General features: G+C 48.1%; 1 protein-coding gene across 1 annotated transcript in view; it reads right to left on the minus strand.

Moving 5' to 3' along the window:
- MMP24 (matrix metallopeptidase 24) overlaps positions 1-13,129 on the minus strand; it is a 44,389-nt gene extending 31,260 nt beyond the window's left edge. Inside the window, exons 1-4 of the mRNA XM_085079116.1 lie at positions 12,953-13,129; positions 10,494-10,642; positions 3,933-4,049; positions 1,653-1,957 (exon numbers count right to left, since the gene is read on the minus strand). Coding sequence (XP_084935242.1) covers positions 1,653-1,957; positions 3,933-4,049; positions 10,494-10,642; positions 12,953-13,051 — 670 coding nt within the window. The 5' untranslated portion in view covers positions 13,052-13,129. The remainder of the gene's footprint in view (positions 1-1,652; positions 1,958-3,932; positions 4,050-10,493; positions 10,643-12,952) is intronic.
- Between the last annotated feature and the right edge of the window lie 4,824 nt (positions 13,130-17,953).

The following is a 17,953-nucleotide window of genomic DNA, read 5'->3' on the forward strand; positions in this document are numbered from 1 at the left end:
GGAAATTTTCTGTAGAGCCATCCCTGCCAGTCTTTAAGCTGGCTCCCAACCTTGCTAAGCTTATCTCAGAATGAAGCCTTTTGTGCAGAAAATGAGAATAGAAAAAAACAAGTACAATTTGTCAAAACCTCCCCTTCCACCTTCCTGTAAGCACCTTCTACTCCAGCACGCCTAGGTCTCATAGCTGGGGCTTCCTGGGAAGTCATATCCAATACCATCCAGTGCCTGGGCCTCCCATAGCTGAGCTCAAATAACCATTGAGATCAGACTGAAGTGGCACCGAGCACAGAACACACAAACACACCTCACTGCTGCAGCTCTCACAAGGTAACCACTCAGCCTCTGACTGACTGTCACTCCTGATCCTGGAGGGAGCCCTCCAGCCACAAACCCAGGAACAAAAATTCCTAACATTTCAAGACAGCAAAACACTACTTCTCTGTCACACAATAACCTCCCACAGTTTCCACACTCTCCCCTTCTCCATACCCCACCTCTCTTTCTCAGCTTACACCTCCTCTAGTCATTTAAACATGCCAGGAAATGTTACTTCTCTTTCCCTACAAAGACAAGTATCGTACCATTTCTGCTTTCCTACAAATTAGCACTCCCTTACTGAATCTGACAGCTCCATTTCCTGTTAAAGATGAACTGATACCACCTCACAACTCTGAGAGATTTTCCCCATTTGCAATCCAGTCTGAAAGCAAGCTGTCACCTTCAGGCCAGGCCAGGCCTTCAGGCTGGCATGCCTGAAAGCTCTTCTTCTTTTCAAACGACACTGCTTGGCCTAATGAAAGACATCACCTCTGCATATGTCCTTAGGCATCATGGGCACAACCACACTGCTGTATTTTTCTATAGTTTAAAAATCAAGACATATTTACAGTCCAAGTAAGCATTTAATCCTTATAAAAAAATCGAAACATGATTTTGAATGCCTAAAGGCTTAAAGACATGTCATTCTTCCCAAACCTTTATGACTGTGGAAATTGGCGAGACGTTTTTTGATGCCACTGTGAAATTCTGATTATTAACTTAAACTTTTTACAAGGCATCACTATTCTCAATCAAAGATTTGAAAATAGAACAGAAAGGGCTCATTGCCTTTAGAGAGTAAGATAAAGATGGAAAGATGCAGAAACTCTTCATGCTTAGTAAGATAAAAACAGCTGTCCCAATGATCAGTCTCCTTAACTAATCAGCCAGCCCCAACCTCTGATAGGAGGAGAAATCCCAGAGTGTGAGAAAACAAATATGGATCAAAACAACTTGACATTCAAATGTCTTTACTCTCAACTTTCTATTCACCATTACAACTAATTCTAATTGCTTTTGGTATTATATTTGATACAATTTCAACACTCTTTTGTTCATCTTTTCCCTCCCAGAGTGTGTTTTTTGTAGCAATTAAAGCCCATACCTTGAAGCCAGCAGACACACTCTTCTGTCCACTCCTAAAATTCACACCATGCACAGCCACAAACTAATAATATTCTTTTCCCATGTAAGATAGAATACATGTTTAGAAACCATCTGAACCACTCCATGGGAAGTGAAAGCTCCACTAAGCAAATAATTTCTAGTTGAAAGCCTGTCACTATGTCTGCATCCAACTTATCCTTGCTGGAAAAGATGACCTGCACTCTTACCATCATGATTTGAATTTCCCAGGGTCCATGGCTCATCTGAGTCAAAGTGAGTGTCTCCTCCAATGCCCGGTCCAGGAAAGTAAGCATGAGCCAGGAATCCACCTTCTCCATCAAACGGAGAACTGTCACCATGGAAACCAGAGGCAAAAAATATCATAATATCTGCCTCCTTTCTGTCATTTTTAATTTCATGGTAAGGGACCTCTTCAAAGGTAAGTGGTGTCACTCTCTGCCAAACATCGAAGGCCTGACGAATGGCCCTCCTTGTATCAATCTCTCCAACCTTGGGGGTGTAGTTATGTACACTGTGGGAATGAGAAAGAAGGGATGTTTCAATTTGCAGAATACATTTGAGACTGATCAATATGTAGCCACACAATTTCAACTTCCAAAGAGTCTTTACTTTTTGCAGACACTACTCTGTGCATGCAAAGTTTCGCTGTTACAAAAGAAGTTACCAATAAAACTACCACCCTGATCTGAAGTCTACATTCACCAACAAGAATCTTCACGATGCTTTGGTTGATTTTGGATCACTTCCTAAAAACCTGACAACCTTTCAAATCAGAGTGTAGACCACTGAGTAACTTAAGTTTAAAAATGTAAATTACTTCAGATTTTATCTGAAGTTATCATGCTAAGATAGAGTCCACTACATGAAAAAAACCTGTCCACTAAAATTAATTTTGAGAAACAAACCTTCAGTAAACTACACAACTTAAATGACCTGCTTCATTCTCAGGATTACTTAAAATATTTTAGAGCTGATAAGAGTGATGGACCTGCCAGTTTTGTGCAGCCCAGTCCATGACAGATAAATATACAGAGTTTAGGAAGGGTAAGGGGCAGTTGACTGCACATGAATTTCCCATAATTCTAAACTTTATCTTAAAAATGCTGCTTATGAGGTGTTTTGTGCATGTGCACATAACAGATTCATGATCTATTAAACTTGGCTCAGGGAATATGAAATATCTATGCCATGGGAACAATTTTCATGCTTTAATGAAGATGGCTCAATTTAATATAAAGACACTGTAACACATTCAGTGGTGAATCAAGACACCCATCACTTGAATGCACACTACAATTGGAAAACTAAACAACTACTGGTTTGACAAAGGCAGCAGTGCAGCCATCTGCCATTCTGCTTCTCTTGCTTATGCATACACTTAAGACATATTTTATTTATATTCCATACCACTTTTCTTTAAGGTTAGAAGCAGGATCTGACTCTCAGACCTTTGCATACAGAGGGTGTCCATCTACAATTTGAGTTAAAATAATGATTACTGGTGGAAGCTTTGAACTAGTCCCCAGAAAAAGTCCCTCTTCCCAGTCTCTGCAGTCCCTCACAGTTACTTGAAGAATCCTCCTCCTTTCTCAGAATTCTTGGCAGAAGAGACAGAGTGCCCCAGTCCCTGATCCTCTTTCCTTCACACCACCACATCCCTTCCTACACATACTGGCTCTTTCCCCATGCTGGTCACTCACATTTCTACCTCTTCACTGCAGACTTTCTTTCTGTCTGAGTCTTACCCAGATCTTCTCCTTAATGACTACATCTCTAATTTTCACTCCTTCGCAATCTCCTTTCCCCCTCCAAAAATTTTAAACGGCTGTAATTTCAACTAGAGAGTGGGTTTATTTTATTTTGAAGTAACATTCTTATTGCCAGAATCCTCCACTGGCCATGTTTCAGCAATTGCCTCTCAAAAGCTCATGACCTGACTGACTCAGAACACGTCTCTGGGAAACAATCATACCTCTGCAACACACTCTCTCGACATCTATAGCTCACTCCAGCTGGCCTAAGCCTGGACAAAAACAAGAGCTCCACTACAGGAGCAAAAGTAAAACTTCTGCAAAAATAAATGTTGCAATTTAGTAGAAGGACAAAATATCTCATCCCCAAACAGTAATGTTCCTTCTGCTTTAATAGTTTGTTACAAGTGACACATGATGTAAAGGCTAGAGCCTTAGATTTCTAACAGAAGAAAAAGGACCTTTTACTAAGATTTTCCTGTCAAAAAAACCAAAACCAACTGGTGGCTGGGATTTAGGTGCCTTTACTGATCAGTTATTTTCTAATTGATAAAAGACTCTTCTGTTACTCCACTGTTCTAAAGTATTCCCCTCCACCACATTCTGAGAATGAAAACCTGGACTAGATACTACAGAGAGGATCCAGTTTCAATTTAAAAGCACTTACAGATTCTGCATGCCATCAAGTACAGACTATCTTTTCCCCATCTAAAAGGGGGAGGGAGGGGGCTGTACCTGTAGGTTATGTGCTTCTGTCTCCACTTCTGGCCAGTGAGCGCATACCGCTTTTTCCTCCGGCTGTGACGTAGGTGGGGATGATCCGGAACTCCACATCGAGGCTTCTTCATCCACCTGCAAGGCAAGGAAAAAAAAAAAAGCAAGCTACACAAAGTGTTCGGAAAAGAGATTCCAAAGAACTCAGGGGGTGACTGGAAGACCTCTGAGAGATGGCCAGTGCTGATCCCAAGAAGGGCTCAGCCCTCCCTCTGTTCAGGTTTACCCTCTTTGCACAGGTCTGTGTACCCCACCTCTGCTGGCAATCCACATGCTTGAGCACACCAAAACCACTACATTTTTCCTTTTGGAAACACAGACACCAGGTCAGGTAACCTCTACGCTTGACAAGAGCTTAACGATGACAATGCCACAAGAGACCCAAACCAAAATCACACGTGGATGGGCCTTGGGATCAAACTCACCCATTTCATGCATTTGGTCCACTCACCCATCACCTATTGGATACACTCTCCATTTCGTAAAAATAGTCTAGTTCATACCTCACTAGGTAAAACTGAACAAGTGCAAAGATAGCCTCCCCAGATAATTACTAAGGCTTTCACCTGGAATGACCCAGAACAGATTCTTCTGTTCTCTGGGTCACACACACCAAGTTCCATTAGGCTCTCCCCATAATCCCTGACTCTTGATGTCACTCATTATGTAGGAAACTCTAATCTCTATGGCCAGGCCAACTGGAAGAGCAAAGGATGCTGTCCCTTGCACAGGGATCCTAGTAATATTATCAGAGAAGTCCCGTCTCTTTCCCCACCTCCTTTTCCTCCAGCCTTGACAGATCTTTTGCTTCTTTCTTGCAGCAGCTTGGGGATGTTCAAACACTGGCACATGTTTCCCAGAGAAGTGGCAGAATCTCCATCCTTGGAGATATTAAAAACCCAACTGGAAATGGTCCCGGGCAGCCTGCTCTAGATGTCCCTGTTTTAGCAGAGGGTTGGAGTAGATGATCTCAAGAAGTTCCTTCCAACCTCAATGATTCTCTGACTGAGACCAAGGAGAAGTAGACTGTTCCTCAAAATACACTTGCTCATGTGGGCACACTCCAGAGAAATCAGAAGTGGCTTATGAAGGAACAAATCAGCCCATCACTGCATGTGGCAACTGGGGAAGAAGGAGGCAAGGGCAGAGACTGACCAGCTACAGGTACTGGTCTCCACAGGTCCCCAGTCACATCCTTTGAGATTTTGCAGTGCAGTCCAGGACAGGAGAGCAGAGCTCTGGAATAACGCAAGCAGTCTCTGGCCACTGCCTCCCAAAGCATATTGGCACTGCCTCAGCCACTGGACTTCTTCAGGCATTTCATGCATTTGGTCCACTCACCCTGATGGCAAAGGCAAGTGTCCACTGTGACACAAAGCCCTTAAGAATGTTTTGCAGGACATGCCATTGCCTCGTTACACACAAGAAAAGCAGTGTGCTGTGGCTAGCACAGGTCTTTCCCGTGAGAATTCTTTTTGTGTTTTATAAATAAAGATAAGGTTTGGATGTTATTAAAAACAGTGTCCCAAGATTTGGACGGTGCAGGCCTGGCCAATCAGGCCTAGGGGGAGGTTTCTGGCTGACCAATCTGGATGACCTTTGAAAACTCTATATATATGATGAAATCAAAACAATAAAGGTCTTTTCCTTCTTGCCACTGAGAGCTGGGTTCTTTTCTCTGCTAGTGGCTCAACAGCGACAGTGTATCCAGTCCTGGCCCATTTCTCACATAGAACACCAAATTCTTTCCCCCCTCTTCAGTAAGGTTTCTACCACATCCTTTGCCACCTGGGGGACAACTTTTGGCCTCCAAATACAGACATTTCTCCATCAGCTGCAGCCAGCCAATGACAAGTAGTCCACGCTTGTGCCTAAACAATGTACATCTTATTCATCAAAAAATATTAGCCCCAGACCTTCAGGAACAGAGATTCTCCCATCACCAGTACATGGTTTACAAGACTTCTTTCTAGGACACCTTTTAAATTAAACCCAATCAGATAGACATACACTGTGCCCCACCAAAACACTCTTTCATTGCACACACACCTGCTCCCAATTCAGGCAGCCACACAGCCCTTTCCTGATTCCACTTCCTATATGTAACTCTGGCTGCTTATAAATTTCAGTGCAGTGATCTGTCATCATCTCCCCACCAAGAACAGAGCAAATGAGAGTTGTTATACACATTGCACTGTACCTGACAAGAACCCAAGCTGTGTATATAAAGCCAGTACAGATCTTCCCCACTTACATCACCTCACATTTATCAGCAATGTATATCTTTTAGAAATCCAGGCAACCTGTGGAAATTGGATCCGTCTTGCCCACACAACTGCTGCCACCTTCAAAGAAAAGCAGTACATCTAAGATTTGCTTTTAGAAATATTAATTCAACCTCAACACATTGTGTTTTCCCAAGTGTCCTTTATTTGCGCTCTTTTGCGTTGCTTCTAGCACTTTCCTAGAGAGATCTCATGCTTAATGTCACCTGTATTCTCCCAGATACTACCTGAGTTTTCCTTTTCTTTTTAAATTCCACTCATATGATATGATACAATGTTAATAGCATAACCTTACACAAGCCATAGCGTGAATTAAGCCTTCATCTCTTGAGCTTCATGGCAATTCCAGTACTCTGAACATCACCATAGTCAGGCCCTGACTAGTCAGAAAATGACCCTCTGTTTTATCCTCATTGGTATCATCTAGAAGACAAAAAGTTAACAGAGCAGTACTACCAAACCAGCCTGCATGTGTAGAGAAGTCACAAGGGCTGTCCAGGGCCATGCTGACACACCAGCAGGACCTCACACCTCAGCATCTGTTTCCTGTAAGAACACCTTGCCAAGTTCCCAACACCTGCCCTATGCCCAGCTGGCCACAGGAATTTAGCCCCACACAGCTCAGCACCCTGTTATCAAAGCCAGAACTGCACAGAGACCCCACAGAAAGTGAATTCCCTCCAACAGTCAAATTCCCTGCCTCTGTGCCAGCCCCAGGTACAGGCACAGGCCATGGGACTGCTCCAGAGGAAGCTGCAATACTGACACCTGAAGCCTCAAGGACTTCTTGAGCCAAAGCTTCCAAGGCAGAGCTGCTGAGAGACTTATGCTGCCCACAGCCCCTAACTCCTCTTTCAATCCCATTTCACTTAGGCCTGTCTGAACCCCCATATTCTATCACAGTTTGTTCCAGAGCTCAGCTACTGCCTGTCTGAAGCCAAGTAATAGAGCCCAGCTACCTGGTTGGAGCTCAGCAGTAGCTCAGCTGTTGACAGCCTGAGCTAATGTCAAGCTGATAATGTTTATCTGGAACAGTTCCCTGATTTAACTTGCTTCCCAGACATATGGGCCCCAGTCTAATCACATGGGCCAGGGTACAAATCCAGCCATCTCTCTTCCTCTCAGCAGGACAGGTCTATGGCAAAATACCCACAAAGCTGTGCTTGCTGCTGGTGATCATCTGTAGCTGAGCTTTGACAGCCATTCTCTACTGAGCAGTTTGGATAATCCTTTCTGTGTTCCAGGGGAAATCATCACATCAGAAACAACAACAAAAGACAATCACTTGAAGCAAGATTCAGATACTTATGGTTGCTTCCCCCCACTTTATTTTTTTAAATGGGAACACCAGTAACACTGAATCATCAAAATTTTTACTTGGCACTCTTGAGGCACAGACTATTGCATTCCTCCAGCTGCTTGGCATCAGAAAACAGGCAATTTCCAAAAGCAGTGACATCCAGTTCTTGTCCAGATACAGCTGCTTTCCCCAACTCAGGCTCCAAGAACTCCACAAAACTCCTAAACAGAGGAAGCTGTCACTCTGAATCCCCTACTCTTGAGCTGGTGGAAGTGGTATCTTTAAACAGCTGTGGTGCACCCCAGGGTGAGAGACATGCGCAACAGGCTCAAGACAAAGCACAAGACACTTCCAACACAATTAAGATACAACTTCTTGGTTCCCTCCAAGGCCATGTGATTGATCATGACAAAAACAAATCACCACTTTTGTTCAGCCTTTAGTATGCCTTCTCTCCAGCATGACTCAGGACTATATCCTTGCCCAGCTGCTCAGCAAAACCACCGTTCAGCCCACCAGCTGCAGGCAGACACAAAATTTGCTGAGGCACCACCACTTGCAGGGTTTTATGTATTCTCCCTGCTCTCTTTACCGAAAACTACATATCCTCAAGACAGACCCTTGGCTGAATGGACCCCCACCCAACCTTCCTTTTGGGTACAAAAAGCATCACCAGTGGAGGCGTTTCTTCCCATCTCCCACAAGCAGCACCTGCATGGTGGCTTCCGCATGCTTGGATACCAATCTTGGAGCAAAAAGCAAGCTTAGGACTTGAGGGCATGTAGGAAAGGAGATGAAAAACTTTATGCTTCCATAATAAGTATAAATAGAATATACAGGATATGCAGGATTTGTTGCCTAACATAGAAACCATAGAAAATAATAACTTTGCACAGCTCTGATTCTTAAAGTCACTTTAAAGACACAGAACTTATGACACTGATGGAAGTGACAGAAAAATTCTAATTGCAATCTCAAAACTCATAACACAGACTGAAACAATGGCTTAGTATGCTAAAGCTAAATGCTTGAGTAATTCAGAGCCCTTGGAGGCAGCCTGCCTTGCCAGCTCTTTTCTTACTGTTCAGCTTCCACAAGTAGGTCTGAGGAAGTGACAGCCCAACACGGCCCAGCCAGATGCCCCTCCGCTCACTGCTAACAGCAATCTGGACCTCATTTTCTGTTCATGCAATTTCTAGGTAAATTCCACCCTGCCATAAAACATATGGACCCACTGACTCAGGACAAATGGAGGCAGAGCAACCCAACACACCTCCAAAGTACACCACTGTTTGGCTGCAGCTGAGGTCTCAAGCTTTTGGAGACTTGAGTTTCAGAAGAGAGAACCATCCAGGTTAATCACTCATGAGCCTTTGTGTCTTCATGCACTGATCAACCCCTGCCCATAAATACAAACAAAATGTGGGCTATACATTCCTTTCCTTCAGAAAAACTTTTACTTACTAAAGCAGGGACTCCCAGAGAAGTTTGCTCCCTTCTCCTGTCAGCCACAAGGCAGCAGAAGCTGATCCTTAACTTTCCAAATCAGCACCCCAATATCACAGCCCCTTCTTTCCCCATCCCCTTCCAACTCATCAGCATCCCAAATCCAAGCTTCTACACACCAACTGCACACACAGAGCCTTGCTTGATGGCTGTGCTTCAGCATTCATGTATAAACTGTGTTATTAATGGCAAAGAGAGCTCAGATGGAAAATTCCCACCTTTAAAAAGTGTTTTGTTTTCAACTCATTTGAAAGGCAAACAGATTTTTCGGTATCTCTCAATGGAGAACTAGGGACTCTTCCTGTGAGCTAAAGAAGGGAATGTTACATTAACTGGAGAGGCAGGCTCAGCCCAGAACGATCCCCTCCTGCCCAATTTACTAATTTCTTCTGTTTCTCCCTCTTCTTGCAGTCTGGAAGGCATACAACCAAACCCCTTCGCTCTTTACATGATTTGGCTACTTTGTGGCCTTTTCTTTTGTGCTACTGTGTCCCTTTTGCCAGCAGAATGTCCTAAGCAGAGAGATGAAGAACCACGCAGAGCAGGCTCTGAAAGGGTCTGCTACTGTAGCAAGGGCAAGGGAAAACCAGGCAGGTTTTCCTAAGCAAGTTCCACTGGGCTTTCTCTTTTTGCTCACCATGAGATGCCTTTTCCCACCAGAAAAGCCTTTAGAAAGACCTGCTCTGCATTCTGCTTTAGTCAGCAGATGCTCCCCCAGATCAACAACAGATGGATCAAGCCACTCCATGACAGCCAGGCAATCAGACAAGGAGCCACTTCCACACCACCCTTTGCAGCCCATGCTGAAGAGAAGACTAAAGAACAAAGTCCCTCCAGCCCTGGTGATTTACACCAATGCTTCTGTGCTATCAAAACTCGGACCACAAACAACAACACATGATCAACATACAGCAGAGAACATCTGATGTCCAACAAATGGGCAGCTAAGTAGCCCAGTCTATCGTCATCAAACTACAATAACTCACTTCAGTTCAAACTATGGATCTCCACAAATAGCTTCTGTGGAGATACACCAATCCAATTAATTAAGAAATAGATTAGATGCCATTTCTAGAGCCAGAATTTTAACCCAAATTCAGACAGAGATGGAAATAAATTAAACCCTTGACATCCTTCACTTTCAGAATCTCACAGGACTCATACTTTGATTGTGCACCAGCAGTGGGGATCTGTGTTCAAAAACAACAGTAACAAGAGCTTCTCATCCCACTCCCAAACAATACTGCTGGCAAAAAGAAAAGTGGAATTGTCCATGTGTTTTTGTTAGAAACACTTTTTCATAATCAAGATTTCTCTGGTACAGTCATGCAGGCAAATCTACCCCTTTTGAGGCCTTCTTGCACCTGGAATAATTATCCAGGAGATACGACAATGTGCTAAGAAAGACAAAGTAGTCTATATTAATCTTACTCAATAGTTGTCTGGTCCAAAACTCCTGTTACTGGGATTCCATAAAACTGTTGCATAGTGGCAACTGCAGACTGCACAGCTTTTCCCGACTGCAAAGCAGACATTTGGCTGTCAGATGGAAGTAAGTAGCCATAAGTTTTTAACCAACCCTGAAAAAGAAAGAAACAGATGGTAAAATGCCATGGTAAGTTTTCAACATAACAGTTCAGAACATTTCCTCAAAAGAAAAAGTGACAAACTAGCCCAAAAAATTCAGCCATCTCTCTTTTTTTAGTTAGGTTTGGTAGTATCAGCTGATTCCTAAGAAGGGCTGAAGACTCAGTTTAATATCACCTGTCCTGACAGGACAAGGCAGACCTGCCAATTAAAAATGAACGTCATCCCTACTGAGCAACTGGGGCAGACAGGTCTTTGGAGCACCAGAAATGCTCAAGAAGCTTTGTTCTTGTTCCAGGGACTTCCTGTGCACCCTGTCCCCTTGCCATCATGAGGCTCCTCAGTCCCCACAGCAGCAAGCTCCCAAGAGCCCACTGCCCACCACCCACTGCTGTTTCTGGACCATTATTCTGAGAAAACAGCCTAACAGCCCTGAGAATTCCTTGAAAAGACAAGTTCAGCTTTGCACTTGCAATGAGCACAGGAGTAATTCTTAAAAAAAAAAAAAACCAAACAAACCAAACCAAACACATAAACAACAAACAAAAGAAAATCCAACAATAACAAAAAAAACCACACTCAGAAAGTCTGAAGACTAATTAGATGGGTTTGGTGTTTCCTCTACTAACAGCCAATAGTCAGAACAGGTAAGTGTCAGAACAGGAAAACAGCCAACTCTTCTCAAGGAGTTCTGTCCCTTTTCCCTGCCTCCACCCTAAAATGCAGCCTTAGATAAAACCACATGTCAAACTTGTCAAAATGCTAAGGACAGCATTTTCAAAAGCACCCATTAATTCAGGATTTTCTTTTCCTCTCCTGTCTTCCCCTCCCTCACTCTGATACGAGAAGAAACCAGAATATTAAGTGCAAATAATAATTATAATAATAATAGAATTAAAACTTTTTCCTAAACTTTTCCCCATAACTTTTCATGCACACCCCCTAGTGCTCCATTCTTCTGGTCAATTCAATACTTAGACCAGGATTATTATCAGACTAACATATATCCCATAAGCTTTTTCCCCAATCCATCTGACCCACAGGACAGTCCTCACCACATAAGCACTGACAAATCATCTGCATGCACTGTTCTCCCTCTGACAGCATAATCCCTCAGGGAGGGGGGAGAGAAGAGGCTTGTTCTCCCTTAACATAACACAGCAGCAGGAAAGGGGCTCAAGACAAGAGAAGCGCAAGTGGGAGAACAGTCCCTGTTCCTTTGTGGCAACAAGAAGATGCCAGAAGCCATTAGGGAGAGAGAAAGGCCTTGCTTCCAAAGCAGGAAAAAGAATCATAGAAGGGCTGGAAGACCATCTCATTCCACTAGCCTGCCATGGTCAGGCACACCTTCCACTATGCTCCAGTTGATTGCTCCAAGATCCATCCAACTTGGCCTTGGACATTTTCAGGGATCCAGCGGCAGCCACAGCTTCTCTGGGCACTCTGTGCCAGGGCCTCCCCACCCTCACAACCAGGACTTCCTTCCCAATATCCCATCTAACCCTGCCCTCTGGCAGTGGGAAGCCATTCCCTCCTGTCCTGGCACTCCAGACCATTGTCTCAAGTCCCTCTCCAGCTCTCCCGGAGCCCCTTTAAGAACTGGAAAGGGCTCTAAGGTCTCCCCGGAGCCTTCTCCAGGTGAACACCCCCAGCTCTCGTTGGGAGCCCCAGAGCCGGAGGCAGGGCTCCAGGTGGGGTAGGAAAGCGACAAGACAGCATGGGCTGGACATGACAAAGTTCACCGAGTTCACCGAGTAAGGGCACAAACAACGCTACTGAACACAGACATTACCAACGGCTCCAGACAAAGCCAAGCTGCAAACGTGCTCCAAAACCCTTTGCTACCCCTACCTTGGTCTCTGACAAGCACAACAATGCTGGGACACTTCATTATGATCAACATTAGCTGCCCTTGAGCAGCGAGGGCAGAACACAGTAACCCAAACAGCTCGGAGTAGAACTGCCCTCGCGTATCCGCATTCCCTCCCGGCTGCACTCGGAGGCGGCAGCAGGAACGGGACACCACACGATGCCCACCCAGACACTGCGAGAAGCTGCTCTCGGAGACTGATGCTCACGATCACACAGGAGGGGCACGCCTGCTTCTCCGGCCGGTCCCCAACTTGCCCAGGCGAGGCCGCAGGAGCTGTGCCCGCACACCCGAGCTCAGCCCAGCCCTGCGGGAGATGATGGAAGGCTTCTGGCTGAGGAGGCGGAGGAACCGCTGCCCGCCCGGCTTTCCGGCCCACCCCGGGACACCGAGCGCACATCGCGGCCCCGCCCGGCCCCACTCGCGGACCTACCCGGCCGGTGCTGGTGTCGGCAGCGGCGCGGAGCAGGGCGCAGAGCAGCGGCAGCAGCGGCCCCGCCGCGCCCAGCGCCCGGCGTGGGCAGCGCGCCATGGCCCCAGCGGGGCCCAGGCCCGGGTCGGCACCGGCGGGGCTCGGAGCGCTCCGGCGCCGCGGCTGCGGCTGCGCGACTGCCCGGAAGGGGAAGGGGGAAGAGGAAAGGGAAAAGGAAGGCGGGCAGCGGAATCCTCCGCTTCCTCTGCCGGTCTGCCCGGGGCTGCCCCGCGGGGAGCGTGGCGGCGGGTCGCCGTGACCGGCGAGCGTGTTGCAAAGCGTGGAATATGCAGTTTTCTTAAGAAAGGCTTTTTGGTATTTGATTCTTGTGACCATCTCAGAAGAGAAAGTGATGCCAGCTGCGGGTAGCCGACAGCAGGACAGCTGGAGGGGCAGTCAGCAGGGAGGTTCCTCAGGGAATGAGCTCTAGCTTGTGGAAGGCTTTCCCAGATGAACTGCTATGTAGCAGAGGTAGAGGGGGGCAAATCAACCTTAGCCACGAACTTCACCCGTCTCTCTTCTTCCAATTGCACCCCGTTTCCCAGGACACTTCCAGCACATCAGCATCAGCAGGATTCACCCCAACACCTGCACAGCCAACCCCGTCTCTCGCAGGCTGCAGGAGCCCTTCCCTCCTGCTAGGCCAAACCGTAGCTCCCTCCTGTTCCCTGGAAATTCGGTCTGCATGCAGGGAGAGTATTGCTTGCTGCAGGCAGAAAACTCTTCGCCTGAGCAACTGGTCCCTTGGAGCCTATCCTCAGTCAGGTCAGCACTGGAAAGCACCAGCAGCCAGAAGATCTCTCTGCTGCTCCAGCCCTGCAAGATCACTCTGAATTCTGTTCTGAGTTTTCTTTTTTGCATGCCCTATCCTGCATGGGAATGGCAAACCCATATTCCATTTGGGGTGCACTGTGTAACCAGAGGGGCTGTGACGATGGAGGCAGGCAGCACTGCATTCCTCTGTCCCCTCTAACCCCCAGCCCTCGCCAGGACTTTGGGCAGAGACCTCCTTCCTCCCGCCCTCATTGAGCTCCTGCAGTTCTGCTCTGTAAACTTAAGTGCATTTCCCTGCAGCGACATCCCCATGCTTGCAACGGCACAGTCTTTGCCAGCTGATGTGGAGCTATCAGAGCCTTCCCAGAAGCTTTACTGTGACCCCAGTGCACTACAAAGATGAACTAATGTTTGTTTTCAAAATGATGGAACTGCAGAGGTCTGACTAAACCTTCTTGGGGGTATGAATTTAACTCATTCCTTTTCCTTTTCCTTTTCTGCCTGCCCAGGGCACACTACTGGGCCTTGCTTGGTTTCTTGCAGGCAGAGCCCAGCAGGTGCATGGCCTGGGCTCAGCTCCAGCTCTCAGGCAGCCCTATTGTTAAGGAAACTTACCTGTCTGAGCATCCCAGAGGCACTCTGGTAGTCACACTCCCACCACAGACTATTCCTGCTGGGTCTGAATCCCCTTCACTGTGGGCGGCTCAAGTGACATGAAGAGTGCCCCCATTGACTCCCTGCACTCTCCACTCTCACACAGTCAGACCAGGTTTCCCCTAGCAGAGTCTCACATGTGTCATTGCACAAAACAATCTGTTCACGGCGCAGGAACACAGAAACAGCTCTAGCCGGTGCCTCCAGGAGGGACCTTGAACCCCTGGGCTTTTACACCTTCCCTGTCCAAGCACACCAAAGCCTCAGGTCTTCCTCCCGAGTCTTGGCATCCTGCCCTGTCTGTCAGTGTCTACTGACCTGCCTGTGCCACAGGCCCCAGAGCCCTTTGTCCTGCCAAGGGTCAGCAGGACTTGGGTCATGGGCTCTTGCCTCGGGCTGCTGCCAGCCAGAGCTCAGCCTGGAGCTGGCACTGCAGCTGCACCCCGAGCTACCTGCACCAGGTGTATTCCTCAGCACCTGTGCTTTGCAGCTGCCAAGGAATTGCACACAGGGCCTCCTACTCGGCCTGCCAGGACCGCAAGCTGGAGCTGCCAGAGCTGCCTGAGCACTGCCCGAGGTGCGGATGTGTGGGAACACTCTGCAAGGGGAAAAGCAGAGCCCAAACTGCACATCTTTGGTGTGGCAATTCCTTGTGTTTCTTCCTGCTGTCAAGGACACTTTGCCTCATAGAATGACAGGACAGGGGAGGGGGGAAGGGGTCTGTGGACAGGAGCTCTCACAGCCAGGTCACACGGAGCAGGTGTCCCACAGGCCTGTCCAAAAGGGCCTCCGGGTGGGTCCCCCTTCACCTGGGTGTGGTGGGCAGTTTCTGTGTGATGCAATGCCAGCGTGGTGATGTGACAATGCGTTAATGTAACAATGTGATGATGTGACATCACCAGGACGATACCCCATCGCTGGGAGACATCTGGAGCACAAGGAGTCAGCAAAGCATCACAGCACAATGAGAGTTCTTGGAAGGAGCTACAGAGCACTGCTCAGCATCACAGCACCATGAGAACTCTTGGAAGCAGCTGTGGAGAACTGTCTCACTGCTGGTGTCCTGCCAAAAGGCAGAGGCACTGCTGAGTGCTCTGGGAATTAGGGGGGAGGAGAGCAGTGAGCTGATAGAGAGGGATCAGCTGGTCAGCCTGGGACTTAGGGCAGCTGCTCTCAGGCCTTAGGACCTATATTCTCTTGCACCTGCCATGCAGGATCCTTCTTGAGCTACTGCCTGAGCGTCTCTGTCTTCCCAGCTTGGCCCCAGAAAACCACACCTGGGAGACTGAACCACCGGGCTGATGGATTCTCACCTGCTGGACCTCCCACTTGGAGTCAAGATCCATGTGAAGCCCAAATCCAAACCTGTCTTCTGCAGGGGAAAGCTGGGGGAAAAGGTAAAGGAAGTAAAAGAGGGTAGAAAAGCTCTCCTCTTTCACAGGGTCCCTATGATGCACAGAAGTTCTTGTGGCCACATGCCCTAGAGCAGGAGCAGTAGCCTTTCAGTCAGGGCTGGGCAGCTGGGGAAAGCTCCAGGTTCCCTGGAACATAGAGAAAAAGCACTTGTCAGTCTCCTCACTGGTTTCTGGGACCTCTTCACAAGTACTGCATGACATCTCTTTGCTGCTGTCTCCTGCCTCCTTCATACTGCTAAAACTCTCTCACACAGCTTCAAGGGCCATGTCTGTCTTTCAACCTGGACGATCCCTACTTGCACCAGTTCAGCTGGAAATACAACTGCCTACATGATCCCCACCTTCAGGACTATCACAAGCGCAAGGATGTCCGGTGGTTGCTGAAGAGACGGGGCTTCATCACTGGTGACAACAAGGCAGGTTTGGGTGTCAGGCTGATCAAGAACAGCCCTCTTCAAGCGGGGATCCCACTGCCTTTGCTGCTGCTGCCTGCTGCTGCCGGAGGGCAGGGCTGTTCGCTGGTGTTCCTGGGAGCAGAAGCAGCACCCACATCTCCCTGGCAAGTCCCAGTCCTGCCCTTCTCAGGTTGCCCCATGCTGCCTGGTTCAGCCCTGGCTGGGGGAACATCAGGGGCCCTGACACCAGGGCTAAGGGGGAGGGCAGGGGGGCAGCTCCCCTCCCGCTGGGGTTGGGCTGTTTCGGGGAAGGCTGTCTGCATTGCTTGACAGTGCTTGGGGGATTCTGTCCTCATCCCTCCATAGGTGGTTTGCACTGTGAAGGAGTTCAATGAGTACAGGCAGTACCTGACCAGGCTCAAGCTGCAGGCAGAGCAGATCTGGGAGAAGCAACAGGTAGCAAAGCAGTGTGTTCAGGAGCACGGGACAGCGGTGCCCAGGGCTGGGGTATCCCTGCTGGGTCAGTGCACAAGAGAGGAGGGCTGTGCTGTGCTGCTGGGCCGGGCACTGTGGTGGGGAAAGGACTCCATGGCTGGGAGCTGAGCCAGCACAGGGCACTGGGCTGGGCACAGGCAGCAGGGCCATGGGCAAGCACATACAGTCCTGAGGGAAGCCCTTCTGTCCTGCCCTCGTGGCCTGGCTGAAGCAGAGTGCTGGCCTGGGCCTGCAGGAAGTCTCAACACACAGGGGACGAGTGCTTGTCCAGGCAATGTGAGCTACAACCTGGTGTCACTTTTCAGGAAGGGCTTCTGCCACTTCTGGCCAAATTAAAGGATGGCCCCATACTGCCAGGAACCATTGCCAGCTCCTGCCGGCCAGAGCGGCAGCTGCAGCCTCAGAAAGCTTCTTGCCCACATCCACAGAAAAGCAAAGAGATCCCCCTGAAATCAGGGAGATTCAGAAAAGTGAAAACAGCTTTGGACAAGAGCCAGATCTACTCCAGAGCTAAGCTGGGCACTGACACCCAGAGGAAGCCAGACAATATCGCTGATGGCCTCTTTAAAGCTGTCTTTGAGCAACTGACTGTAGCAGAAGCCGAGAAACTCCAAGAGGTGGTTGAGGCCATTGTACGCAAGGTGTTTGTGAGGCTGAAGGTTCCTCGGGATCAGCGTGCCAACTTTTTAAGGAATTCTGCCCAGGGGATCAGAGGAAGTGTTTTCAGCAAGTGTGTGAGAGCAGAGCCTGCAGAGACCCCTCCAGACCACCATCAGGAAATGGAAATGGTGGCCAAAGAGCTTCTAGCGATGGTGTTGGAGAACTTGGCAGATCGTCTGCAGTCCAAAGCTTCTAAACCAGGGAGGGCAGCCAGGCAGAAGGAGCAGCCTGTTGATAGAAGAGCCACCCGAGCAGACAAACCCAAGGAAGCTGAAACAGCCTCCTCAGACAGAGCACGTTTACATGCTTGCCTTGACAATCTCACTAGACAAGTTGTTAAGAATGTTAGCTTCCTCTTGAAATTCATGGTAGCTTCTCAGTTTGAAGGAGGCTCCAGCTGTGCGTACACTGAAATCCTGGAGCTTCCCAAGGGTAAGGTCTCCAGCAGACAGATGCAGCCAGGATTCCCTGGAACATCCAAACAGCAGAGCCAGGAATCAAGCACAGGAGTAAAGCTACCTGCCTTAGTACCCCAGCTCAATGCAGAACAGACTGGCTGTGCCAAAACC

Source organism: Lichenostomus cassidix, chromosome 20 (genome assembly GCF_008360975.1).
Source record: "Lichenostomus cassidix isolate B80296 chromosome 20, HeHo_3.0, whole genome shotgun sequence".
Lineage (NCBI taxonomy): Eukaryota > Metazoa > Chordata > Aves > Passeriformes > Meliphagidae > Lichenostomus > Lichenostomus cassidix.